This window comes from Pan paniscus, chromosome 6, assembly GCF_029289425.2.
Source record: "Pan paniscus chromosome 6, NHGRI_mPanPan1-v2.0_pri, whole genome shotgun sequence".
Lineage (NCBI taxonomy): Eukaryota > Metazoa > Chordata > Mammalia > Primates > Hominidae > Pan > Pan paniscus.
Window position 1 is genome coordinate 10,151,402 of NC_073255.2, and position 26,961 is coordinate 10,178,362.

General features: G+C 45.8%; 1 protein-coding gene across 5 annotated transcripts in view; it reads left to right on the forward strand.

Moving 5' to 3' along the window:
- The first annotated feature begins 4,435 nt into the window (after positions 1 to 4,435).
- WIPI2 (WD repeat domain, phosphoinositide interacting 2) overlaps positions 4,436 to 26,961 on the forward strand; it is a 41,583-nt gene continuing 19,057 nt past the window's right edge. Inside the window, exons 1-3 of one of the 5 annotated variants that reach the window (XM_003819759.6) lie at positions 4,436 to 4,741; positions 7,366 to 7,419; positions 13,841 to 13,923. In XM_003819759.6, coding sequence (XP_003819807.1) covers positions 4,668 to 4,741; positions 7,366 to 7,419; positions 13,841 to 13,923 — 211 coding nt within the window. In that variant the 5' untranslated portion in view covers positions 4,436 to 4,667. The remainder of the gene's footprint in view (positions 4,742 to 7,365; positions 7,420 to 13,840; positions 13,924 to 26,961) is intronic. The other 4 variants (XM_003819760.6, XM_003819757.6, XM_003819758.6 and 1 more) reach the window with 4 other exon arrangements.

Here is a 26,961-nt window from a genome sequence, read left to right on the forward strand (position 1 = left end):
TAAGAGGTGGAGGCTGAGGTTACAGTGAGCCAAGATCGTGCCACTGCACTCCAGCCTGGGCGACAAGAGCAAAACTCCATTTAAAAAACAAAAAAACAAAAAACAAAAACAAAACTTTAGTAGGTAGTGCCCAAGTTTTCCAAAGTGGTTGAAACAATTTAGACTTTCATCTTGCAGTGAGCCGAGATCGTGCCACTGCACTCCAGCCTGGGCAACAGAGCGAGACTCCATCCACAGTGTATGAGAGTTCCAATTGCGCTCTATGGTCATCCACACTTGGGATTGTCGGTTGCTTTAATTTTAGCCAATTTGGTGGATGCTTAGTAATACCTCATTTGCCCTTAATTTGCATTTTCTTTTTTTGTTTGTTTGTTTGGCTTTTTTGAGATGGAGTCTCGCTCTGTCATCCAGGCTGGAGTGCAGTAGTGTGATCCTGGCTCACTCCAACCTCTGCCTGCCAGGTTAAAGCGATTCTCCTGCCTCAGCCTCCCGTGTAGCTAGGACTATAGGTGCCTGCCACCAGGCCCAGCTCATTTTTGTATTTTTAGTAGAGACAGGGTTTCACCCTGTTGGCCAGGCTGGTCTCGAACTCCTGACCTCAGGTGATCCTCCCACCTTGGCCTCCCAAAGTGCTGGGATTACAGGTGTGAGCCACCACACCCAGCCTTAATTTACATTTTCTTAATGACTATTAATGATGACCACCTTTTCAGGTGCTCATTAACCATTCTGATATCCACTTTTGTGAAGTGCTTGTGTTCAAGTATTTTGCCCAGTTAAAAAAAAAAAAAAGCTGTCTATATTTTTCTTATTGATGAGCAGAAGTTCTGGGTATAATTCCTTTGTCAAAAATATATATATTGCAGGCCGGGCGTGGTGGCTCATGCCTGTAATCCCAGCACTTTGGGAGGCCAAGGCGGGCAGATCACGAGATCAGGAGATTGAGACCATCCTGGCCAACACGGTAAAACCTCATCTCTACTAAAACACAAAAAATTAGCCTGGTGTGGTGGCACACGCCTGTAGTCCCAGCTACTTGGGAGGCTGAGGCAGGGGAATCGCTTGAACCCTAGAAGCAGAGGTTGCAGTGAGCCGAGATCGTGCCACTGCACCCCAGCCTGGTGACAGAGCAAGACTCCGTCTCAAAAAAAAAAAAAAATATATATATATATATAATAAATATATGTATCCCTAAAGCTTGCCTTTTCTTCCTCTCTTAATGGTCTCTTGAAAATAGCCCATTCTTCTCAATGTTGATGAAGGCCAATCTCTTATTTTGTGGTTACTACTTTTTTTCTTTTGAGACAGAGTCTCGCTCTGTCACCCAGGCTGGAGTGCAGTGGTGCGATCTCAGCTCACTGCAACCTCCACCTCCCGGGTTCACGCCATTCTCCTGCCTCAGCCTCTTGAGTAGCTGGGCCCAGCCTGTGGTTACTACTTTTTAAAGAACTTGTTTTGTTTTGAGACAGGATCTTGCTCTGTCACCCAGGCTGGAGTGTAGTGGCGCGGTCATAGCTCACTGCAGGCTTGAACTCCCAGGCTCAAGCCATCCTCCCGCCTTAGCCTCTGAAGGAGCTGGGACCACAGGCACACACCACCACGCCCAGCTAATTTTTGTATTTTTGTAGAGACCGGGTTTCCCCATGTTGCCTAGTCTGGTTTCAAACTCCTGGACTCAAGCAATCCGCCTGCCTCAGCCTCCCAAAGTGTTGGGATTACAGGCATGAGCCAACACATCCGCTTTAAAGTACCTGTTTAGACTACTTTGTTTATCCCAAAATCATGAAGGCATTCTCTTGTTTCCTTCTAGAAATTCTATTGTTTTTACCTCTCACATCTAGGACTGTAATCCATCTCAAATTAATTTTTGAATGTGGTGTGAGGTAGGGGTATTTATTCCTTTTATTGAAAAGACCATCCTTTCCTCAATGATTTCCAATGCGTTCTTGACCCTATAATTAGAATTAACTTCTGTAAGCACTCATTAGATTGTTCCACTTTCCTGCCTGTCTTTAACTGCAGACTATTGCTCTTATGGACAATAATCAGATAATGATCAGTTCCTTGCGTAACAATACGCAGCTTGATCTGGCCACCTCCTATCTCTCCTGCCAAATCTTGCTTTGTGTCTGCCTTTTCACTCTGAACATAGAGTTCTTTGGACAGGTCACACCCTCATCCTCAAGCCCTTCCCATATACAGTGTTTTCATCCCCTTAGACTAGTTACTCAAACTTCAGGTCTCATCTCTTCCAGGAGCCTTCTCAATAGCACAGTCCCTGTCCCTTAAATATAGGTTGTGTGACTTCTATATATGCATTCATGGTCAGGCACAGTGGCTCATGCCTGTAATCCCAGCACTTTGGGAGGCCGAGGCAGGCAGATTACCTGAGGTCGGAAGTTCGAGACCAGCGTGACCAACATGGAGAAATCCCGTCTCTACTAAACATACAAAAATTAACCAGGCGTGATGGTGCACACCTGTAATCCCAGCTACTCGGGAGGCTGAGGCAGGAGAATCACTTGAACCCGGAAGGTGGACGTTGCGGTGAGCTGAGATTGCGCCATCGCACTCCAGCCTGGGCAAGAAGAGTGAAACTCCGTCTCGAAAAAAAAAAAAAAATATATATATATATATATATATATATATTCGCTCATTGTACCCCCGAGTTTCTAATTATATTTATTTATTTTATTTTTTGAGATGGAGTCTCACTGTGTCGCCCAGGCTGGAGTGCAGTGGCATGATCTCGGCTCACTGCAGCCTTTACCTCCTGGGTTCAAGCAATTCTCCCACCTCAGTCTCCTGAGTAGCTGGGATTACAGGGCCGTGCCACCACAACTGGCTAATTTTTTACATTTTTCATAGAGACAGGGTTTCACCATGTTGGGCAGGCTAGTCTCAAACTCATGACCTCAGGTGATCCACCTGCCTCAGCCTCCCAAAGTGCTGGGGTTACAGGCATGAGTCACCATGCCCAGCCTCTTTTATTTTATTTTTTTAGATGGAGTCTCGCTCTGTCGTCCGTCCAGGCTGGAGTGCAGAGGTGCAATCTCGGCTCACTGCAACCTCCACCTGTGGGGCTCAAGCAATTCTCCCACCTCAGCCTCCCTAGTAGCTGAGATTACAGGTGCCCACCACCATACCCAGCTAACTTTTGTACTTTTAGTAGAGACGGGGTTTCACCATGTTGGCCAGGCTGGTCTGGAACTCCCGACCTCAGGTGATCCACCCGCCTCAGCCTCCCAAAGTGCTGGGATTACAGGTAAGAGCCGCCACACCTGGCCTTCTATTTATATTTAAATATCTCCCCATTATAACTTCTCTGAGGGAAAGGAGGAGGCCTATTTAGTTCACATGAGAGGTGCGTCCTAAATACTGTTGAATGAATGAATAAATTTAAGGGAAGATTCTGTCCCAGGAACCCAGACAGTATGGACCTTGGAGAAACAGGACGTTTCCAGTCTCAAATCTAGCGCTTGGCAAATAATTATTTCTGAGCCTCGATTTTCAAATCTGTAAAATTAAGATATACTATTCTCTACATAGGATTGTAATGGGCATCAAATAAGATAATGTGGCTGGGCACAGTGGCTCACATCTGTAATCCCAGTACTTTGGGAGGCCGAGGTGGGAGCATCACTTGAGGCCAGGAGTTCGAGACCAGCCTAGGCAACAGAGTAAGACCCCCCCCCGCCCCCACCCCATCTCTACAAAAAACTTAAAAGTTAGCAGGGTGCGGTGGCATGCACTTGTGGTCCCAGCTACTTGGGAGGCTAAGGTGGGAGGATCGCTTGAGCCTGAGTTTGAGGCTGCAGTGAGCTGTGATTGAGCCTCTGCACTCCAGCCTAGGCAACAGAGCGAGACCTTGTCTTTAAAAATAATAAAATGATAAGGTAATGCGCAGAAGCATTCAGCACAGTGATTGGCACATGGAGGGCCCATTGGGGTGTTTTCGTTTTTGTTGTTGTTTGAGACAGAGTCTCGCTCTATGGCCCAGGCTAGATGGATTGCAGTGGCATGATCTCGGCTCACTGCAATCTCCGCCTCCTGGGTTCAAGCGATTATCTTGCCTCAGCCTCCCGAGTAGCTGGGATTACAGGCGTACACCACCAAGCCCGGCTAATTTTTCTTGTATTTTTAGTAGAGACGGGGTTTCACCATGTTGGCCAGGCTGGTCTCGAACTTCTGATCTTAGGTGATCCGCCCGCCTTGGCCTCCCAAAATGCTGGGATTACAGGCCACCGTGCCTGGCCATTGAGTGTTATTAAGAGGAGGGTACGCAGAAAACAGACTCCCGCCAGCTCTGCCCCATGCGCATGAGCGGCCGCGGCTCGCCCTCAGCCAGGCCCCGACGCGTCCCCACGCGTGCGTGATCCACCGGAACCGAAGCCCAGGCAGGCGGTGAGAGGGCGGGGCCTCCGCAGTGCGACTGCGCCGCTCGAGGCCGTGCGTCGCGGGGGCGGGGCCGCGCAGGCGCACCGGGTGCCCCGGCTCTGGAGCATAAACAAGAGCGGGGACGGGATGAGGCGGCGGTTGATCCCAGGGTGGCGAGTGGCGGCGACCGAGGCGGCGAGCGGGGCCCGGCGCCGACCCTGAGTGCAGCCTGACCCGCCCTCGCGCGCGCGCGCCCTCCCCGGCCGGGCCCACTCGCCGCGCGCCCAGCCATGAACCTGGCGAGCCAGAGCGGGGAGGCCGGCGCCGGCCAGCTGCTCTTCGCCAACTTCAACCAGGACAACACGTAAGGCCGGGGTCGGGGGTCGGAGTCGGGGTGAGGCCAGCGTCGGACCCGGGCTTGGGGGAGGGCCTTGCTGCCAAGCTCGGCGGCGTCGCAGGCTCGGCCTCCCCGCGGGCCAAGGCGCGCAGAGGCGTCCCCAGGGGCGGGCCCGGGGCGTGCAGGGAGGGGCGCCCTCCAGGGAGACCCTCGGGTGCTGGCCTGGAGCTGCGGTCCCGGAGCGGGAGAGGTGGTGGAGAGGGGGCTGCTTTCACCCTCTTGCGGGGAGGCCCCCTGGCTTCAGACTTAACTACTCGCAAAGTTGGGGCCGAACTTTGGGGCTTGACTTGTCTTGGCCGCCTGTGGAGCGCTGGGAGTGGGTCGCTTCCTCTCCTCTCGTCTCCTCTTCCCGCTGCTTGCTCAGCGTCTCCCACTCACTCTCCTTTGAATCAGGCCCTTCTCCTTGTCTTTTCATCGTCTTAAGACCCTTCTCTCTCTCTTGATTTTCTTTTCTTCGTTTCTCACTGTTTTTTTGTTTGTTTTTGTTTTTTGGGGTTTGTTTTGTTTTGAGACAGAGTCTTGTTCTGTTGCCCAGGCTGGAGTGCAGTGGTGCGATCTCAGCTCACTGCAACCTCCGCCTCCTGGGTTCAAGCGATTCTCCTGCCTCAGCCTCCCAAGTAGCTGAGACTACAGGCACGCGCCACTGTGCCCAGCCAACTTTTTTGTATTTGTAGTAGAGACGGGGTTTCACCATGTTGGTCAGGCTGGTCTCGAATTCCTGACCTCAAGTGATCCGCCCACCTCAGCCTCCCAAAGTGCTGGGATTACAGGTGTGAGCCACCGTGCGCGGCCCTCACTGTTCTTTTTGGGACATCAACTTTGATGTCTTCTCCAGCAAGTAACAAACTTAGCAATAACCTTGGCATCTGACCTAGCTAGGGAGAAACTGAGCCAAGAGAGGCGTTACGGACCAGTGCCCCAGGAGTCTCAGAGCTCCAGCGGGTGGGTCATCCTCAGGGCAAGAGAAGGCCTTAATGCCAGCCCGTGCGTTCGGAACGCTGTTTGTCCACACTGATACAGGTTGGATGCTGCCTGGGAGGAGGACTTGTGGGGATGGTTAATAGAAGAGCGAGCTTTCTGGAGAGAGATGAGTGAGTTATGGGGTTGGCAGGGAGGAGAGCCATCTTGGAAGTGAGTAAGAGGAAGTGAGGAAAGAGGAGTGGGGCATTTGGCATCTTACTAAGTCATTGGTTGAGTTGTTACTGGCGGAGTGGAATTAACAAACCAGAAGATAAGATTCTTTAGGAAATTAAAAGTGAATTGTAGAATGGCCAACACTCAGTGGGTGGTGTACAGCAGGCGCTCAATAGCACCTCCCCAAAGCTGTGAAGACAGTCGCACAGTGGGACTGTATTGAGAGTCGGAAGGGGCAAATCACCTCATCCAACTACAGATGAGGAAATCCTTCCGAAAGGCTCCAAGCTGGCCTGGGTCTTGGAATTGGTTAATAGTGGAGCGGGGGCAGGAGTAGAATCCAGCCTCCTGAGCTCTCTTCCAATGTTCTTTCTGCTCTGCCATGCTGTTTTTTTTTTTCTGTTTACAGAGTAGAATTCTGAAGACAGTGAATTTAGAAATAATAGCATAACAACGTGTAAAGATGAAAACTCCCAAGTACTGTAGCGTTCTGTGTGACCAAAAGCCAGAACAACAAACAATTCGGACAACCTGTTGCAGTTGAAGTGGAATAGACTATGTTAATCCAGATAGGGAAAAGGACACATCCCAAACCAATTCTAATTTGGTTTTTAAGCCCAAGGCCACAGTATTTTGAGACCAGTAAGAAATGGTAGTAGTAGTAGGGTGGTTTATGCCTTGTATAAATTAGAGAGTTTCCAAAACATTGTCGGCCACTCTTTAAATTTTTCACTAATTATTTCTATCAGAATGAAATCAAATAGAGAAAAGCATTCTCTTTTACTGTTACTTCAGCTGGACTGCCGTGTTCCCTGTGTCACAGAAGAGTGTCACTCTGGCCTGAAATAGGACCTTTTCACACTTGGACATTTTCACACTTACCCACTTCTCCATGCTCCCCGAAGTTATTACAGTTCAAGAGATTTCTGTTACTTTGAGATTTCATAACTTTGACTTGCCAGAGAGACCTTGATGTAGTGTAAACCTAAATTGGAATGAATAGTAAGCTAGGATTATACTAGAAGTTGACTGGGCTAAAATGACGGTAATTTGTTTTAAATCTACACTTGAAAGAAATAGAGAAGTTCCCGGAGAGAGCTTTTATGGCTTATACCTTTTCCTCCCTTCTTAATCTCCAGAATTTATTGAGGAGCACAATTTTTAGTAAGTGAAAGAATGACCGTCTAGAACTCACATTTACTGTATTCAGTGAGAAAATTTGGAAGCCAGTTCACTTACTAGAATATGTATGTTACAGGGTCATTTCCCTTTTTTTTGTCTTTTAAATTCTTTTTGTATTTGTTACATACCAAACTATAACTGTCCTGCCTTTCTTCTTGTACTGGTAATATGATTTCCAATGTCGTACTTTTTCATGATTCCTATCCTAAAAGTGTGCATAAGTTTTATTTGTTTTTTACCATTTGTTTTTTGTTTTGTTTTGTTTTTTTACCTAGAGAAGTGAAAAGGGCATCAAGAGCAGCTGGTCTTGGCCGTCGCGCTGTTGTCTGGTTAGTTCCAACCCTGGTTTCTGAAAGTATCACCTTGGAAGGCTTATGTTAGAGGACTTTTTTGGCTTTTTGAAATTGAAGTGAACCAGTTAATAAGTGGGAGAGGATCACTTGAATCTGAAATGGAAATATCAAGGACTACATTTTTCCAGTGGCTACCACAGCTTGTGGGAAGTTAGTGATGTAGCAGTGTCTTTTTTAAATGCCATGTCTAAAAGGGATGGAATGAAGAAAGGGACTTGACTTTCCAAGTCTTGTGTTTGTAGAATTGATGTTATGAAGTGTGTGGAGACAATAGGAGAAACCTGTTGTTTTCTTCCACCATGTCTCTTCTAGGTTATGCTTATTGTGCTGGGAAGGTACTGCTCTCCTCTCTTTGTTCATCTGTAAATCAAGGGTTTGGGTTTTTGTTTTTGAGATGGAGTCTCACTGTTGCACAGTTTGAAGTGCAGTGGCATAGTTATAATGATCATAGCTTACTGCAACTTTGAGTTCCTGGGCTCAAGCAGTCCTCCTGCCTCAGCCTCCCGAGAAACCGGGACTACAGGCATAGGCCCCACACCTGGCTAATTTTTTTTTTAGTTTTTGTAGGCACAGGGTCTTGCTATGTCGACCAGGCTGGTCTTGAACTCCTGGCCTCATGCGATCTTCCTGCCTCAGCCTCCAGAGCATTGGGATTACAGGTGTGAGCCGTTGTGCCCGGCCTGAAGATGGTTTCTAAGATCCTTCACCCTTAAAGTTTTAAGTCATTCTGCCTGCTATGCAAAGGATATGTTTGAGGAGGGCAGGGGGTGACTTAGGAGGATATCATCCAACAGCAGTGACCAATGGGAAGGAGACTGTCTCGCCATCAGGACTTGTGTGACCCACAGGACGTGCATCATGCAGCCGAGGGAGAACTTAGGTGACGCCCAGTTTCTGGCTTGGGTTCTGGGTGAATGTGATAGCATCGTGATGAAAAAGCCGAGAAGGAGAGAACTCTGTTTGGGGATACTGATGAGTTGGAAAGGCCACAGGGATATGGAGGTGGAGGATGTGAGGTGGAGCGGGGATGGGGGTGGGCTTTCCATAGCCCTGAAAGAGAGGGCACCAGGGCCTCCCAGGTCTGGGCTGGCAGCCACAGTTGAGGTTGCTTTTGGTTTACAGTGTCGGGCTCTATCCGCCTAAGCACGCAATCAAGTATGGCTTCTCCGCAAAGATGATGAAGAAGGAGAGTCTTTACGGACTGACGATTAGGGAAGGGGGAGAAAAGGAAAATAAGCAAAAAATCTGACTCACATCTTCATTTTTGAGTGGCAGTCACTGTCTCTTTGATGTTGAATGTTCAAGTTTAAATTCATTGACAGAGACTTTCAGTTAAAAATGATGGATCAAACATAAGCATTTATTTTGCTTCCATCCCCAGACCCTAATAAAATGTTAATCAGTAAAATGTCAAAAAGATACATTTTCTAATTTTAAACATTTCTTAATTTTTTATTTTTGTAGAGATGGGGTTTCACTTTGTTGCCCCGACTGGTCTGAAACTCCTGGCTTCAAGTGATCCTCCCGCCTGGGTAGCTCACATTGCAGACGCAAGCCACCACCCTTGACCTCAAAAAGATATTTTAAAAGGCTTAAACTCATAGGATAGAAAGAATGAGAAAGGAGATATTAGCCAGTTTGGAAGCTAGCAAGTGGTAAAGGAAGTGGGATCTCAAATTGCTAGTGAAGAAAGCAGAGAACCAACCTAGTTTAAACTGCAGAATCCCCAGGCTCAGGAATGGGCAGGCCAGGGCTCCAGAGGCGGGCTTATGGGGCCGTGAAATGAGGAGGGTGTGTTCAAGTGCGTTTAAAAAGCAGTGACTCTGTCCTTCCCTAGAGAAGGACAGGCCTACTCTCTGGGGAGGGTAGAGCAGGGTCTCTGGGTTTGGGCACCAGGCACAGTTGAAGGTGGGGGTACTGGCAAAATGGGGGATTGAGCCAATACCTATTTTTTTGGTTGTGATTTGCTAGTTTTCCCCTTTGTCAATGAAAGAGCCCACTAATGGGGACAGGCACAGTGGCTCACGCCTGTAATCCTGGCACTATGCGAGGCCAAGGTGGGAGGATCCCTTGAATTCAGGAGTTCAAGACCAGGTTGGGCAACACAGGGAGACCTCGACTCTACACAAAACAAAAATTAGCCGGGTGTGGTGGCACGCGCCTGTGGTCCCAGCTACTCGGGAGGCTGAGATGGGAGGATCCCTTGAGCCCAGGAGGTTGGGGCTGCAGTAAGGCGAGATCGCACCACTGTGCTCCAGCCTGGGTGGCAGAGTGAGACCCTGTCTCAAAAAAATAAAAATAAATAAAAATAAATAAATCCCACTCTGTTGACTTAAAAATAAATAAATAAACATTTTTTGGCAATAAAGCTATGTATTAGGGAAAATCTCCTACTTACCTGTTGCTCTGCCTTTCCCATTAGTATGTCTGCCATTTTATGGTCAGGTCAATTTTGAAATTGTTTAAAGCCAAATCTTCAAAGGGGTGTTGAACTTGATTGTTGATGTTGAGACGAAAATATCAATCATATTTATATTTAATACCATTCTTTAAAAATACTCATCTAGGCCAGGCACGGTGGTCACGCCTGTAATCCCAGCACTTTGGGAAGCCAGGGCAGGTGGATCACGAGGTCAGGAGTTCGAGACCAGCCTGGCCAAGATGGTGAAACCCCGTCTCTACTAAAAATACAAAAATTAGCCGGGTGTGATGGTGGTCACCTGTAATCCCAGCTGCTCGGGACGCTGAGGCAGGAGAATCACTTGAACCGGGAGGCTGAGGTTGCAGTGAGTTGAGATCACATCACTGCACTCTAGCCTGGGCAACAGAGCAAGACTCCATCTCAAAAAAAAAAAAAAAAAAAAAACTTTTGCCGGGCGTGGTGGCTTACACCTGTAATCCCAGCACTTTGGGAGGCTGAGGCAGGTGGATCACCTGAGGTCAAGAGTTCGAGACCAGACTGACCAACATGGTGAAACCCCATCTCTACTAAATACAAAAGATTAGCTGGGCACGGTGGTGCATGCCTCTAATCCCGGCTACCTGGAACTACCTGGAAGGCTGAGGCAGGAGAATCGCTTGAACCCAGGAGGTGGAGGTTCCAGTGAGCCGAGATTGTGCCATTGCACTCCAGCCTGGGCGACAGAGCAAAACTCCGTCTAAAAAAAAAAAAAAGCCAACTTATCTTTACTGATAAAGTGTACTCATACTATGGTATATGTATCTCAAAAAATATTTGGAATATTTTTGTTTCCCTTTCTTAACGGATTGGAATGCACAGTTTTGTAAACTGTGGGGTTAAACTTCTAGCTGAGGTATTTAATATCCTAAATCAGCTTCCAAATATCTGAACTTGATTGGCAAAGTCCAGTTTTAACAAATGCTGTGTGTAGGGAGCACAGCAGAGAACTGGGATGTCTAACCCAAGGATTAGTCCCAAAATATCAGGGACTAAGGCTCGTTAATTTTGCCCATGGGAGAAGCCCCCTCTAAGCTCATTTTATACATAATGCTAATAAGCTTGGTGATTTGGTTTCCAAGTCACCAAGAAATTAGGAAGGACAGGGGCTGTTAATGATGGCAGGATGGTCACGAGGAAAAGTGACAACTGTCGGCAAAACAAGAGATGGAAAAATATTTTTATAAACTCAGTGCTACAGGCCGGGCATGGTGGCTCACACCTGTAATCCCAGTACTTTGGGAGGCCGAGGCAAGTGGATCACCTAAGGTCAGGAGTTCCCGACCAGCCTGGCCAACATGGTAAAACCCCATCTCTACTAGAAATACAAAAGTTAGCCGGGCGTGGTGGCAGGCACTTGTAATCCCAGCTACTTAGGAGGCTGAGGCAGGAGAATTGACTGAACCCAGGAGGCAGAGGTTTCAGTGAGCCAAGATCGCGCTGCTGCACTCCAGCCTGCGTGACAGAGCAAGACTCCGTCTCAAAAAAAAAAAAAAAAAAAAAAAAACATAAAATAAATAAACTTAGCACTACAGTCTGGCTGTTTGATATGGGGTACACCAAACCCTCAACTCAAAAGAACTTGTCATCCCTTGTTTTAAGGACACAGGAAGGTGTACAATTTAAGAAAAATTTTTTTTTAATCAGAAAATGGGAGTGGGGGAGTCATGCTTAAAATAGCAACCCTTAGTTATCTGGAAAATGTTTTCCTGAACATCAGTTTCCCAAAAGTTCTGGGTTGCTGAGATTTTGTTTTAGTTTTAGCCTAGGGATATTACTCTATTCTTCTTGGTTCTTTTATTAATTTTCAAAATATTTACAGGTAATAATACCTAATTATTTCATTGATATAACAATTGGTATAACTAATTCAGTATAGTAAAGAAGCAAAACATTTTTGCAAAGAAAAATCATATGAGCTGGTAGAGTTTTGTTTCTGTTCTTTTTATCCTTCTAAGATAAATCAATGTGATTTTACAGATTAATACTGATTATAGCAACTCTTCTTGGAATACATTTCTTCCACATACGTGTGAAAGAGTAGTTGGAAATCTCAAGTTTTTAATAAATCACATGATCATTAAAATAGCCCTGATCCTATCTTGGGGTACAAATACTTAGTGTGAAACGTGCCCCTTCCCTGTTTTAGCCTTCTGTTTTACCTCCTCATTTTCATGTTCTCCCAGATATTAAAAGTGATCCTGGTATCTGATTCCTCTGTACCCCGGTGCTTCCTGCTTGTTCGCTCATCTTTCTTCTGCTGAAAGCTGGACTTGCTTCTTGTTTTGCTTTCTTTGGTCAACTGGGTTCTGGAGAGGCACTTTTCTGATGAGGAAACCCCTTCTGTGGTGTCCCCGAGGCCCCTGCTGGGAGGGGCTGCTGAGCTGTGGGCTCCTTGAGCCTCCTCGCAGAAGCGGGTGATGAGTATGGACTCATAAACGCAAGGCCATGAAACCAATCCTCTGCTTTTTCCTTGTAAGCCAACGACGGGGCCTTTGATTCCAGACTCTAAGGTAGCTTTGGAGTCCGTTTCGTTTCCAGCCCACTGCTCAGCCGTGGCACAGCACAGGGGTGGAGCCACGGGTAGTAAAGGCCTGCAGAAGCACAGAGAGATGCCTGCGCCCACCTCGATTTTAAATGCCTTTGTTTAAAATTTAGAAAATTCACTTACTTAACTTTTTTTTTTTTTTGGTTGGAGTCTCGCTCTATCACCCAGTCTGGAGTGCAGTGGCGCAATCTCCACTCACTGCAGCCACCTCCTCCCAGGTTCAAGCAATTCTCCTGCCTCAGCCTCCCAAGTTGCTGGGATTACAGGTGCCTTCCACCATGCCTGACTGATTTTTGTATTTTTAGTAGAGACAGGGTTTTGCCATGTTGGCCAGGCTGGTCTCAAACTCCTGACCTCAAGTAATCTGCCCGCCTCAGCCTTCCAAAGTGCTGGGATTATAGGCATGAGCCACCGCACCTGGCCAGCTTACTTAACTCTCATACTCTGACATATACTGTGTGTATATATCAGACCACTTGAGAAACCTCAGTTTGTTTTGAGGGAACCAGTAAGGCTGATTCCTTGTGCTTATATCCCAAACTTATATTTAAAGTTTTATAGAGTTTGTTTTTTAGTATTTTTATTTCAATTTTCCCTCCACTTTATTGTGGTGTAATTAAAATTGTATCTGTTGAAGGTATACAGTGTGATGTTTTATATACACACGTCTTTTGAAGTGATCACCAGTCCAGTTAATTAACATATCTATCACCTCAAATAGTTACCTTTTTGTGACAAGCACACTTAAGAGCTGCTGTCTCAGCAAATTTCAAGCACACAATACCTTATTATCAACTACAGTTACTATCCTGTATGTTAGATCTCCAGAAAAAGTTTTTTGGTTTCTTTTCTTGAGACAGTATCTCGCTCTGTCTCCCAGGCTGGAGTGCAGTAGCAGGATTAATCTTAGCTCACTGCAGCCTCAACCTCCTGTCCTGGGCTCAAGCAATCCTCCCACCTCAGCCTCCTGAGTAGCTCCCTGGGATTACAAGGGCACCACCATGCCTGGCTAATTGTTTTATTCTTAATGTTATTTTTGTAGAAATGGAGTCTCAGTGTTTTGCCCAGGCTAATCTTGAACTCCTGGGCTCAAGCAGTCCTCCTGCCTCGGCCTCCCAAAGTGTTGGGATTACAGGCGTGAGCCACCACATCTAGCCTCAGAAAAGTTTTATAGGATTTAAGTAATAATATTGTCTGTATTTTATTGACCTTGTGGCATCTTCCTGTGCCAAGCACTTGATACAAACAGTGTGAAATGATTTGCTCTGTACTGATTTGTGGAGGGCACGCGGGGAACTTGCTGGGAACTCGCTGGGAACGTGGGAGCTGGTTTCTACATTGTCACTGTCTGCACGTATCAGCTCTTATTTCTGAATTTGGCTTTTTTGCAGGTCCCTAGCTGTTGGTAGTAAGTCCGGTTATAAATTTTTCTCCCTTTCTTCTGTGGATAAGCTGGAACAGATCTATGAATGCAGTAAGTGTTTGCTTTATTTTTCCCTTTCTTAAAAAAAAAAAAAAAAGTTGTACTTGAATTGGAATGCGATCTAAAATTCAGACGCTGTGGTTGAAGTCCAGACGCCCTCTTACCAGTCCTCTGCTTCCACCTTCATCTCCCCAAGAGGTGGCGACTGGTGACACCTGTGGCCGTCTGCCCTGATCTGTGCATTTGCCTACATAGGAGGGCAGGTACCGAGGGAGCTCTGTTCATGAGGGTCTTCAGTACATGAGCACATACCATGTGTACTGGTCTGTAACTTCTCTCCCCTTTAATGCCATTTAAACCATCTAAATTACTGTCACAAAGGGCTTCCAGAAAATTGAAAATTTTACAGCCCCTGTAGGAACAATTTATTTTCCCGCGTTGGCATTTTACAGCATTGAAGTGGCCCGCGTGTCGGAGAGGTGCATGGGACAGCGGGAGGTCATGCGCTTTGGCCTCTTGCTCAGTCATGTTTTGTGTGGTTCTAGATGGATTACTTCATCTCTGGGCCTCAGTTTCTTTTATTTTTTGCAAAACAGAAATATTGCAGGTCTGTAAGATTATTGCCAGGATTAAAGATTATGTATGTGTGTACTTAACAGTGTGCAAAAATAGTATTTGCTGAGTAAAGCCCGTGATGGAGACTGTGACTGGAAGCTTTGGACTCTTTCCACATGCGTAATTTTTAATTAAGATAGTTATGGATTCACATGTAGTTGTAGGAAATAATACAGGTCCCTTGCATCCTTTACCCTGTTCTTCCCAATGTAACATCTCGCAAAGCCCCAGTGTAATATCATAGCTGGGATATTGACATCCACCTCTCCTGAGCACACTCTCCGGTCCTCCTTGTGCTCGTTTGTGTGTGCGTAGGTTCTGTGCAGTCTTTTTTGTTTGTTTTTTGAGACGGAGTTTCGCTCTTACTGCCCAGGCTGGAGTGCAGTGGTGCCATCTTGGCTCATGACACCCTCCGTCTCCCCCAGGTTCCAGCGATTCTGAACTTTGTGCTGGTGACTTTTAATTATGCTGTTCTCCTGGCCCGCCAGCAGGTGTGGCCTTTCGGACTCCCTCCTGGGCCCTGGCCTCCTCTCTGCAGGTGAGCCTGCAGGTGCCCCTCACCTCCATCAGGGGATGTGTCTGATTCTTCCCAGCAGTCTCTTTCCTGTTGCTGCCCCCAAGAGCAAGTACCCAGGCCCTTTGCAGGGAGAGAGTGGGGCAGCAGAATTTCCATGATCATCGTCCCTGACTCATGGCTCCTGGTGGCTGGCTTAGGTTTTACTCCTTTCTTTGTCCTTAGACTTGCCTGCTGGTACTTACTAAATCTTCCAAAAAAGCCTTTCTTCTGCCATGGAGGCTGGGAGATGTGATCTGGGCGATAACATAGGTGTGAGCCAGGGCTGTTTATCCCAGGCGCCGCCCGTCTTCCTGAAGTCCTGCCACCTGGCTGCCTTCACGTGAGCCACACAGGATTGCTCCCCATGGGGGTTTCTGCAGTGGAGGGCAGCCCCGTCTCCAGGCTTTTACGAATGACTGAAACTCAGTCCAGATCCAGATGAAGCACCTGAATTGTGCTATTAAATTGTTGCTGGAGTCACTGTAGTCATCTGTTTTGAAATGCACAGAGTTTTTTTCCCTTGCTGGGGGCCAGTGCTTATAAAGAGTGGAAGAATGCCAAAACCTGGTCTTTCCTTTTCCTCAAATTGAAGTTTAGTTACTGGCTTCTAGTGCCTTATTTCCCAGAGATTTTTAGTGGAACAAAATGGGATGTCTTGATAGTATCTTTTAGAGTGGATATTGGCCGGGCGCAGTGGCTCACGCCTGTAATCCCAGCACTTTGTAAGGCCAGGACAGGCGGATCACATGAGGCCAGGAGTTGAAGACGAGCCTGGCCAACATGGCAAAACCCTGTCTCTACTAAAAATACAAAAAAATTAGCCAGGCGTGGTGGCGCACACCTGTAATCCCAGCTAATAGGGAGGCTGAGGCACGAGAACCACTTGAACCCAGGAGGCAGAGGTTGCAGTGAGCCAAGATTGTGCCATTGCACTCCAGCCTCAGTGACAGTGAGACTCTGTCTTAATAAATAATAAAAAATAAAGAGTGGATGTTTCCTGACCAACATGGTAAGGTGGGTGCGTGAATGTCTGTGTTCTTCTTAGTGAACTTTGGCCCTTAAAAATAGATGATAAAATGGACAAAGAATGTTTTGAGGGTTAATACTTTAAATTGATCTATTACATTGTTCTATTCCTAGAATATTATCTGCCTTTCTTCTTTCACATTTTTTTTTTAGTAGATAAGAGAATGTCTCTTAGAAAACAGGTTAGCTACTAAGTGAAATGTCAAGATTGTTTTCTAGCATTTTTCTATAGGTAGACTCAGAGGAAAGAACGTTTCTTCATGTCTCAGTATTTAGTTCAGGCTCAGTATTGACGTCTACCCTCAAAACTTTTAACAATCCATCATAAAATCAGATCTTTGCTGTCGCTCACTGTGGCTGTTACAGAAAGAATGGGCCAGAGCTGGTCTTGGAGAAAAACAAGATGGACAGCTACTTGTTCTTCTTTTATTTACTCAGAAAAGAAAATTAACACACACACACAAAAGCTTGGTCTAGCAGTACTGGAAGATAGATTTTCTACCATCAATGTTGTAATTTCAAACTTGAAAGTTGCAGGAACTGCCAGATAGGCTTTGCCCATTGTTTATGGGCGCCTCATATATGTATATATATGGGGACAGAGTCTTGCTCTGTCACCCAGGCTGGAGTACAGTGGCATAATCATAGCTCACTGTACCCTTGACCTCCTGGGCTCAAGCGATCCTCCCTCCTCAGCCTCCTGAGTAGCTGGGACCACAGGCACATGCCACTACACCTGGCTAATTTTTTTTTAATTTTTGTAGAAACGGGATCTTACTATGTTGCCCAGGCTGGTCTTGAACTCCTGGCCTCAAGCAGTCCTCCCACCTCAGCCTCCCAAAGTGCTGGGATTATAGGCGTGAGCCACTGCACCCAGCCTCTCATATGATCAGTGCTGGGATTACAGGCGTGAGCCACGGCGCCCGGCCTCTCATATGATCATTTTCTTTCTCCATGTGCATTTTTGTTGTAGTTTTTTGAATATACATAATGCACAAAATGTGGTCTCTTTTCCCTAAAATATTCTACAACAGTGTCCTACACTGTTAGGCAAAATAAATGAAGGGTAAGGGTTTATTATTTGTAAAAGATCACAAAAGTTTAGAAGTTGGCTTTTTTCAAAAGCTGCACTGTGTGTTTTCTTTGCATTTGCTAAACTGGATTCTGAGCTAGGAAAACATCTCATGAACGTTCCGTTCTGAAAACCAGCACAAGCAGACTGCTCCTTAGCTCAGCAAAAGTGACTAGAGCCTGCGTTGATTATGGAAGTGTAGCTGTTGACGTATAACATCTTTTATCAACCTTCCTGCTTGGCCAAGAAACTAATCATTTACTTTACGGGCCATCATCTGCATCTTAAGGTTTGAGAAATGGTGTTTTCTGACGTTAGTCTTATTTGACAGGCAGTGCACTGGTTGGAATATTAATTTCAGTGAGATTTATAGTAATGTATCCTACAGAGGAGAAACCACCGGCGTCTCTTGGCCTAAATCTGTGGTGCTGGAATGCTGGCCTCTTACCTTGCATCCTGGCGGAGCCGCAGACACACGCGGAAGTGGATTCAAGCAGTAATTTCATGGCCTCATTCTTCCCTTCCCACTCCAGAGCTTCATCGTTGCCAGCTATAAACCACGCCAGCAGAAGCAAAAAGCAACATTCTTTTTTAAATCAAGTAATTAATTTCTTAGATTTTAGTCAGGCAATCTCTAGGAGGGAAGTTTGGCAGAAAGTGTGGCTGAGGCCACCTAGAATGAGTGCTAAAAGCAAGGCCTTTGACACTGGAGGTCACTAAAGTTTACGTTCAGCCTTTTTTTTTTTTTTTTTTTTTTTGAGACGGAGTCTCGCTCTGTAGCCCAGGCTGGAGTGCAGTGGCGCAATCTTGGCTCACTGCAAGCTCCGCCTCCCGGATTCACGCCATTCTCCTGCCTCAGCCTCCCGAGTAGCGCCACCATGCCCGGCTGATTTTTTTGTGTGTGTGTATTTTTAGTAGAGACAGGGTTTCACCGTGTTAGCCAGGATGGTCTCGATCTCCTGACCTCATGATCCACCCGCCTCAGCCTCCCAAAGTGCTGGGATTATAGGCGTGAGCCACCACACCCTGCCACGTTCAGCCTTTCTTAGTGTCAGCGTGAGTGCCTCTTGGCACTGGTGTCCTGGGACGTGCCATCTTGAGTCAATACATCTGTGCAGTCTGGTTTCTTTGCTTTCTTTTGATTATTATGGCATCTTTCACCTAGCATCCTGATCCATTGTCCACCATTATTTCATGGGAGGGCTGAGCCAGGTTTGTACTTCAGTTTACTGGAAAGTGATTGTTCTGGGTATGCGGGTTCCATGTATATTTATGTGTTTGAAAGTTCATCTGGGCCAGGCGCAGTGGCTCACGCCTGTTATCCCAACACTTTGGGAGGCCGAGGCGGGTGGATCACCTGAGGTGAGGAGTTAGAGACCAGCCTGGCCAACATGGTGAAACCCTGCCTCTACTAAAAATATAAAAATTAGCCGGACATGGTGGCGCGCTCCTGTAATCCCAGCTACTCTGGAGGCTGAGGCAGGAGAATCACTTGAACCCGGGAGTCAAAGGTTGCAGTGAGTCAAGATTGTGCCACTGCGCTCCAGCTTGGGCTGTCTCAAAAAAATTAAAAATAAGAAAGTTCATCTGTATGTGAAGTGTAATAGAAAAATATTAGAGCATCTTGAAATAATACAGTAGAAAAATGGCAACAAACCTAAACTACTAGCAATATATAAAAGTAGGTTGCTTTCTGAAAGGTGTATTCCTGAAAAGATCTAGTCAGATTTGGTCCGTAGAACTTAATGTCACTGCGAAGTGCATCCTTTTGTGTTATGGCTGTTACCACTACTACTGCTACTGCGTCTTTAAAACACAGGGTCTCGCTCTGTCACTCATGCAGTGGTGCCAACACGGCTCACTGTAGCCTCAACCTCCCAGGCTCAAGTGATCCTCCCCCTTCTTGCATAGCTGGGACTGACTATAGGTGCACACCACCATGCCCAGCTAATTTTTTTTTAAGAGTTGGGGGTCTCACTGTGTTGCCAAGGCTGGTCTTGAACTCGTGGGCTCAGGCCATCTTCCTGCCTCAGCCTCCTAAAGTGCTGGGCCTACAGGTGTGAGCCAACATGCCCGGCCTATTAGTCTTTTTTTTTTTGAGACAGAGTCTCGCTGTATCATCCAGGCTGGAGTGCAGTGGTGAGATCTCGGCTCACTGCAACCTCCGCCCCCTGGGTTCAAGTAATTCTCCTGCGTCAGCCTCCCAAGTAGCTGGGATTAGAGGCATGCACCACCACGCCCAGCTACATTTTGTATTTTTGGTAGAGACGGGGTTTCACCATGTTGGCCAGGCTGGTCTCAAACTCCTGACCTCAGGTTATCCATCCGCCTCAGCTTCCCAAAGTGCTGGGATTACAGGCGCGAGCCACTGCACCCGGCCCTGGCCTATTAGTCTTAAGTAATGACAAAAATATGTTCACTCCAGAGTGATTGGTGGTTCATTTCTGCCTTTTGCAGAGCCACCTCTCCTACTTTTGGTTACTGACTCTTGTAAATGTGATGAGAGTTATAGATCTATCTCCCCCAGAACACTCAGTGTTTAGCATATAGTTTCAGCGACGTTAGAGACTCACAAAGCCCATCCAGTTATCCACGGACACCTGGTCTTTGCAGTTGGCCCTCACACTTTGTTTCTGTCCTGCCTCTGCTGCTGCCCATGTCCCCACTGGAGGAGGTGGCTCACTGTGCAACCTCCACCTCCCGAGTTCAAGTGATTCTCCTGCCTTAGCCTCCTTAGTAGCTGGGACTACAGGTGTGTGTCACCACGTTCGGCTAATTTTTCTGTTCTTTTTAGTAGAGATGGGGTTTCACCATATTGGGCAGGCCGGTGTTGAACTCCTGACCTCAAGTGATCCACCTGCCTCTGCCTCCCAAAGTGCTGGGATTATAGGCATGAACCATCGTGCCTGGCCTTATTTACAATTCTTAAATCAACTCAAACTGAGTTCTTTTTTTTTTTCCCCCATGCAGTCATGTGCTGCCGCTGTTTTTTTTTTTTTAACTACCTGTTTCTGCCGTTTGCCTGTTTTTCTGTTGGGTTATTTATCTCCTAATGACTTAAAGCAAATTAGCCATTTGTTAGAGGTTGCAAATATTTTTTTTTTCTGGACTGTCATTTGCCTTTTGACCTTGTTTATGATTCTTTTCACCATTCTGAAGTCTTGAATTTCTATATATTCAAATGCATTGGTCTTTTTTTCTAAGGCTTCTAAATACTAGAAAGGGTTTTTCCTGCTCCCAGCATGTACATAAAACATTTCCCAAGGTGGTCCTATAATACTCTGGGGTCATGTTCTACCTTCAGTACTTGGAGTGTATTGGATGTAAGGAATCCCTCCCTTGCATTAAGGGGCTGGGAAGGATGCTTGCCTGTGTCCTTACTTATGTAGAGGGGCTTACTCTGAAGCATTTAGGGTGAATGTCAGAAGGAGCTTCTCTTCCAAACTTCAATAAAGAAAAAATCATTGAAGCAAAATGGTAGAAAGTTAATATTTGTTGGATTAGGTGTTGAGTATGTGGAGGTTCATTTTACTGTTCTCTTCTATGAATATTTGCAGTTGAAAACGAGCTTTTCTGCCTTCATCCTCTCATCCCTGTTTAAAGCATTCTGAAAGCTCTGCTTTTTCCCATTAACATTTTAGAAAAACCATTTCCAAGTGATGGTTGGTGGTATTACCTTCTCAGCACCTGCACGTAAGCAACCGAAGACATCATTTTTCTTTCTAACATTTTATTAAAGGAAATTTTCAAACTGAAAAGTGGAAAGTATTTTACAGCTAACACCTGTGTATCCACCACTTAGATTCTTCCCTTGACATTTTACTATACTTGTCCTAACACACACACATACACAGACACCATCTATCTTTTTTATGTTTATTTCTTTTTTTGAGACAGCATCTAGCTCTGTCACCCAGGCTGCCAGGCTGGAGTGCAGTGGTGCAATCATAGCTTGCTACAGCTTTGACCTCTGGGGCTCAAGCGATCCTCCTGCCTCTGCCTCCAGAGTTGCTGAGACTACAGGAGTGCACTGCCATGCTGAGCTAATTTTTCGATTTTTTTGTAGGGACACGATCTTGTTATGTTGTCCAGGCTAGTCTCAAACTCCTGGGCTCAAGTGATCCACATCAGCCTCCCAGAGTGCTGAGATTACAGACAAACCACCACACCTGGCTTTATTGTGTGTGTGTGTGCATTTCCAGGTAGACGGCAGGCATCAGTACATTTCTCCTCAATACTGAGTAGAGTTCAATGTTTGTTTTTTTCTTGTAAGATAAAATTTACTTACAGTGAGTAATTTACTTACAGCATCTATCTTGAGTGAACACTATGTGAGTTTTAACAAATGCCTGCATGTCTGTGAACTGAAACCCTATCAAGGTTTACCATCACTCCAGAAAGTTCTCTCATACTTCCTTCCAGTCTCAGCTCCCTTCTGCCCACATTCCCCAAGAGGCAACCAGTGTTCTGGTTTTTTTCTACTATAGATTAGTTTTGTCTTTTCTAGAACTTGATATGAATGGAGCATCTACTCTTTTGATGACGTTTCTTTTGCTCTGCATTTTTTTTAGATTTATCCACACCTTATGTCTCATTTGCCCAGTATGTGAATATATGACAGTTGTTGATGTATTCTTTTCATGACAGTTATCTGGGCTCTTTGTAGTTCAGCTATTATGAACAAAGCTACCATGAACACTCTCGTACAAGTCTTTTAATGGACACATATTTTCACTTAGATAAATACTGTAGTGGAATTGTTGGCTAGATATGTGTTTAGTTTTGTAAGAAACCCCCATAACCTTCTCCTAAGTGACTATACCATTTGTGGTTCTGTCAGTGCTGTATGAGAGTTCTCATTACTCTATGTCCTCACTAACTTTTTTTTTTTTTTTTTTTTTGAGAGAGTCTCTTGTCGCCCAGGCTGGAGTGCAGTGGCACAATCTCGGCTCACTGCAACCTCCACCTCTGGGGTTCAAGCAATTCTCCTCCCTCAGCCTCCCAAGTAGCTGGGATTACAGGTGTGCGCCACCACACCTGGCTAATTTTTGTATTTTTGGTAGAGACGGGGTTTCACCATGTTGGCCAGGCTGGCCTGAGACTCCTGACCTCAGGCGATCCGGCCATCTCAACCTCCCAAAGTGCTGGGATTACAGGCGTGAGCCACCACACCCAGCCTCCTCACCAACTTTTGATATTACTAGTTTTTTTCTTTTCAGCCCTTCTGATGTGTGTATAATGATATCTTTGTGGTTTTAATTTGAATTTCTCAGGTAACTAATGATGTTGAACATTTTCATGTGCTTTTTGGCCGTTTATATGTCTTCCTCTGTGACATGTCTGTTCCAGTCTTTTGTTGCTTTTTAGGTTTGGTTGTTTATCTTTTTATTATAGAGTTGTTAGAGCTCTTTAGATATTCTGGATACCAGTCCTTTGTCAGATATGTTTTGTGACTATTTCTCCTAGTCTGTGGCTTGCCTGTTTTCTTTCTTTGAGCAAATGGTTTAAATTTTGATGCAGTCATATTTATGTTGTTTTTTTTTTCCTTCCATTTATGGTTTTTGCTTTCTAGGCCCTGTCCAGGAAACTTTTGCCTACCCTGTAGTCAGGAAGGTGTTTTCCTATGTGTTCTGTGAAAGCTTTATATAGTTAACACTATACATAAAAGCTGAAGTTTTTATATTTAAGTCAATAATCTATCTCATTAATTTTTATGTATGTTGTGAGGTATGAATCAAGGTTGTTTTTTTCCTAATGGATTCCTATTCCATCATCATTTGTTGAGAAGATTTTTCTTCCCTCCTGGGATTGCTTTGGTGCTTTACAGTCCTGTGACCTGTGAGTCTGTTTCTGGACTCTTTAGTCTCTTCTAATGATCTATTTGTCAGTCTTCAACTTTGTTCTTTTTCAGGATAGCTTTGCATTTTCTAGTTTCTTTTCCTTTCCATATAAAATTTAAAATCCACTTTGTCTGCAAAAGAGCCTGTTGGGATTATGATTAGGATGGGATTGGACCTAGAGATCAGTTTGAGGGTTGGTACGTTAATAATATTGAGTACCCAGAATATGGTATATCTCTTCATTTATTTAGCTCTTTTTAAATTTGTTTTGGTAATATTCTGTGATTTTTTTTTTTTTTTTTTTTTTTTTTTTTGGTATGGAGGTCTTACATCTTTTGTAAAATTTATTCCTGATACTTTGGATTTTGACATTATCATAAAAGAAAATTATTTCACTGACTTTTCCAGTTTGCTGCTGGCCTAAACATATAGTTAATTTTTTATATTTTAATCTTGTATCCTATGACTTTGCTAAATTCATATATTAAATAGTTGCTCCATAGATTCCTTAAGATGGCAGTGAAGGCTGTTTGATGTCTTGCTTTCTAATGTTTGTGCCTTTTATTTCTTTTTCTTGCCTCACTGCAACGTGTAAGACCTCGAGCACAAAGTAAGGAGAGTGGGTATCCTTGCCTTGTTTCTAGTCTTAACGGGAAGAGTTCAAATATCTTCACCATTAAGTACAGTGTCAGCTGTAGATTTTCTTAACTGTTCTTCATCAGTGAAAGAAGGTTCTTCCTAATTCCAGGTTTCTTCGGTTTCTACCATGAATGAGCATTGCATTTTCTCATGCTTTTTCTGCATCTGTTGGGTTGGCACAGTCTTTCTCTGTGCAGTTGAATTGGAATTTATCACCACCTCTAATGGCGACTTGCTCTTTGAGATGATCGTCTCATACTGTTCTCACTTTGAAATCTCCCACCTCCATCCCATCACAGTTAACACCTGCTGCTGCTTCAAGAGAGGTTGGTGCTGTCGGTCTGGGGCTCCCTTCTCTTTCCTTCTTCAGGTGACCAGCCCCCTAAGTGGTTTGTTCCTCCAGGCAAGCAGTCTCAACCATAAATCCATCTCAGTATATCTAGTAGCTCCTGTATTTGAAGACAGAAACTTCCCTTGCCCATGCATATACCCCAGCCCCTCCCATATTTCTACTTCTCCAGAACATAACTTCTTTTTATGTTTTTTTTTTTTTTTTTTTGGTTTTTTTGGTGGAGTCTCGTTGTGCTGCCCACGCTGGAGTCTGGTGGTGCCATCTCAGCTGGCTGCAACCTCCATCTCTCAGGTTCAACTGATGCTCCTGCCTCAGCCTCCCAAGTAGCTGGGATTACAGGCGCCCACCACGATGCCCGGCTCATTTTTTGTATTTTTAGTAGAGATGGGGTTTCATCATGTTGGCCAGGCTGGCCTCGAACGCCTGACCTCAGGTGATCTTCCTGCCTCAGCCTCCCAAAGTGATGGGACTCCAGGCGTGAGCCCCTGCGCCTGGCCTGTAGCATAACTCCTATAGATAGTTGCCTAAGTTTTTTCCCACTTCTCATTCTCTTTCATGTTTCAGCCATTCTTCCTACACATCTCCATCAAAATATGTCAAGGTCGCCATATAAGCTCCTCATTCCCAGACTCGGGGGACGTGTCTCATTTCCTCTTCCCTCCTCTGCAGTGCTGGGCACAGTTGCCTGCTTGCTGTTCTTCAGATGCCCTCTTCTGTTGACTTCCATCTCATACACGGTCTTGGCTTTTCTCTTACTCAATCTCCTTTGCTGACCTTTGGCAGTTTCGGTGCCACACAGGGCCCTGGGCCCACATCTCTTTGGCCTCCTCTCCGTGATGGCAGGCACTGCCCTGTTTACCACTGTATACTTGGGATGGTCTCTCCTGGTGTAGGATCTGCTGTTTGTGTTGAATGGGTGAAGTAAATAAGTCAAGTTTTACCAAGCAAAGCAGTAAGAACCTATTCTTTGAAAAAAAATAAAAATACAGTTGATTCTTGTTGTTCACAGTTCTAGTCTGTAAGTCTCTGGGACGCTGGATTAGCGAATCATGAAGTGTTGCTCCCAGGGGAAGGATTGGTAGGTGGCCTCTGGTCGCAACATTTTCATCAGCTGATCAAAAGACAACCTCGTTTTGTGTGTGCTTCCCTGCCTCAAGACATGCTGACGTATTGGGGATTGTTGGTTCACTAACATTGAACTCGCGGCTCGCATAGAACTCAGCCCACACATGTGCTTTCTCCACGGGGTACATCCCAGGCTGCTTGTGCTTAGGGATACTCGACGACACTCAGCACTGTGCCAGGGCCAACAGTGAAATCAACAACAAGCACAAAAGTGCAAAAAGCAGACACTCAGTAGCCCTATGTAGACCAGGAAAAGGACAGTTGTTTTCAGAATCAACACGAGAAGATAGGACGTTGCCCTGTGTGACCTCAGCCAGGAACATGTGCATGATGTGACTCAAATCTTTTCCCGAGGCTGGGAGCGGTGGCGCACGCCTGTAATCCGAGCACTTTGGGAGGCTGAGGCGGGTGCATCACCTGAGGTCAGGAGTTCAAGACCAGCCTGGCCAACATGGTGAAACCCTGTCTCTACTAAAAATACAAAAATTAGGCAGGCGTGGTGGCATGCAACTGTAGTCCCAGCTACTCAGGAGGCTGAGGCAGGAGAATTGCTTGAACCCGGAAGGCAGAGGTTGCAGTGAGTTGAGATCACGCCATTGCACTCCAGCCTGGGCAACAAAAGCAAAACTCTGTCTCAAAAAAATAAAATCCCACTTCGCATGTGTCTATGGACGGCTGTAAAACACCGTGAGTGTTTATGCGGGGTCACAAAGAAACCTTACCTAGCAGGTGAGTTCACAGATACTGAGCCTGTGCATGTTGAGGAGCAGCCCTATTTGGAAGTAAGTTCTTTTCACCACTGATTGGATTTAGGAGGCCAGTGGAGAGGCCAGTGGATTTAAATAAAACTGTACTTAATAAAAAACCAGTTTTGTGTATACCAGGTTTTCCTATGTGTCCCAACCCTGGAGTTAATGAAGCTGAGAGTCCAGCTCTTCTTTCACCATTCAGGAAGTAGATATCAGGCCTTACAGCTAATTAGAGCAGAGCTGAGACTGGAATGTGACTGTTAAACTCACCGTCCTGCAGGGTCGCCGTGGCACCCAGTACTCACCAAGGTTGCAGTGCCGCACACACGCCCGGTACATGTGTTAGGACGCGTGCCGCTGAGCTTCACCAAGAGCACTTCTGCCTCTTGGATGTAGCACTGGGGTTAACAGCATTTCACCACCCACTGAAACTGAATGGCACAGAGATTGAGTTTTGTTTTTTGTTGCTGTTGTTGTTGTTTTGATGTTTTTAAAACAACACCATTTGGGGAGTTTGGGGAATATCCAAAATCTGGTCATAAGGTCCGTTCCATCCGTTCAGCCAGTGTGGAAGGAGCTCCTCGTCTATGACAGGCGACATTAGACCTGGGGGTGGTGCAGCCGTGAATGGGCCAAACACGGCACCTGTCCTCAGACCATCAGTCCAGCAGGGAACTCTGTCGCTCAGCCATTGCCTAGATTCTCAGTGGTAAGCGCGGTGACTACTAGAGGCAACAGGTACAGGATGCAACTGGGCCACTGCGTGCAGCCCCTAATACTACCAAGTACTACCTGAGAATGGGGTGCCTGGAGAGTGAGAGGCTAGACAGTGGCCGGGGAAGGGCCTTGTGCCCCTGGATTTGCACATCTGGCTGCCGGATTTGAGAAGTGAGGGTGGCAGCCTCAGGACACCAGCCATGATCATCATTCAGTCCTACCCTCCTTTTTGGGGTAGGACTGGTATTACAGACAGGGTCTCGCTCTTTTGCCCAGGCTGGCATGCAGGAACGTGATCACGGCTCATTGTAGCCTCAACCTCCTGAGATCAGGCACTCTTCCTACCTCAGCTACACAGGCATGCACCACCACGCCCAGCTAATTTTTGTATTTTTTGT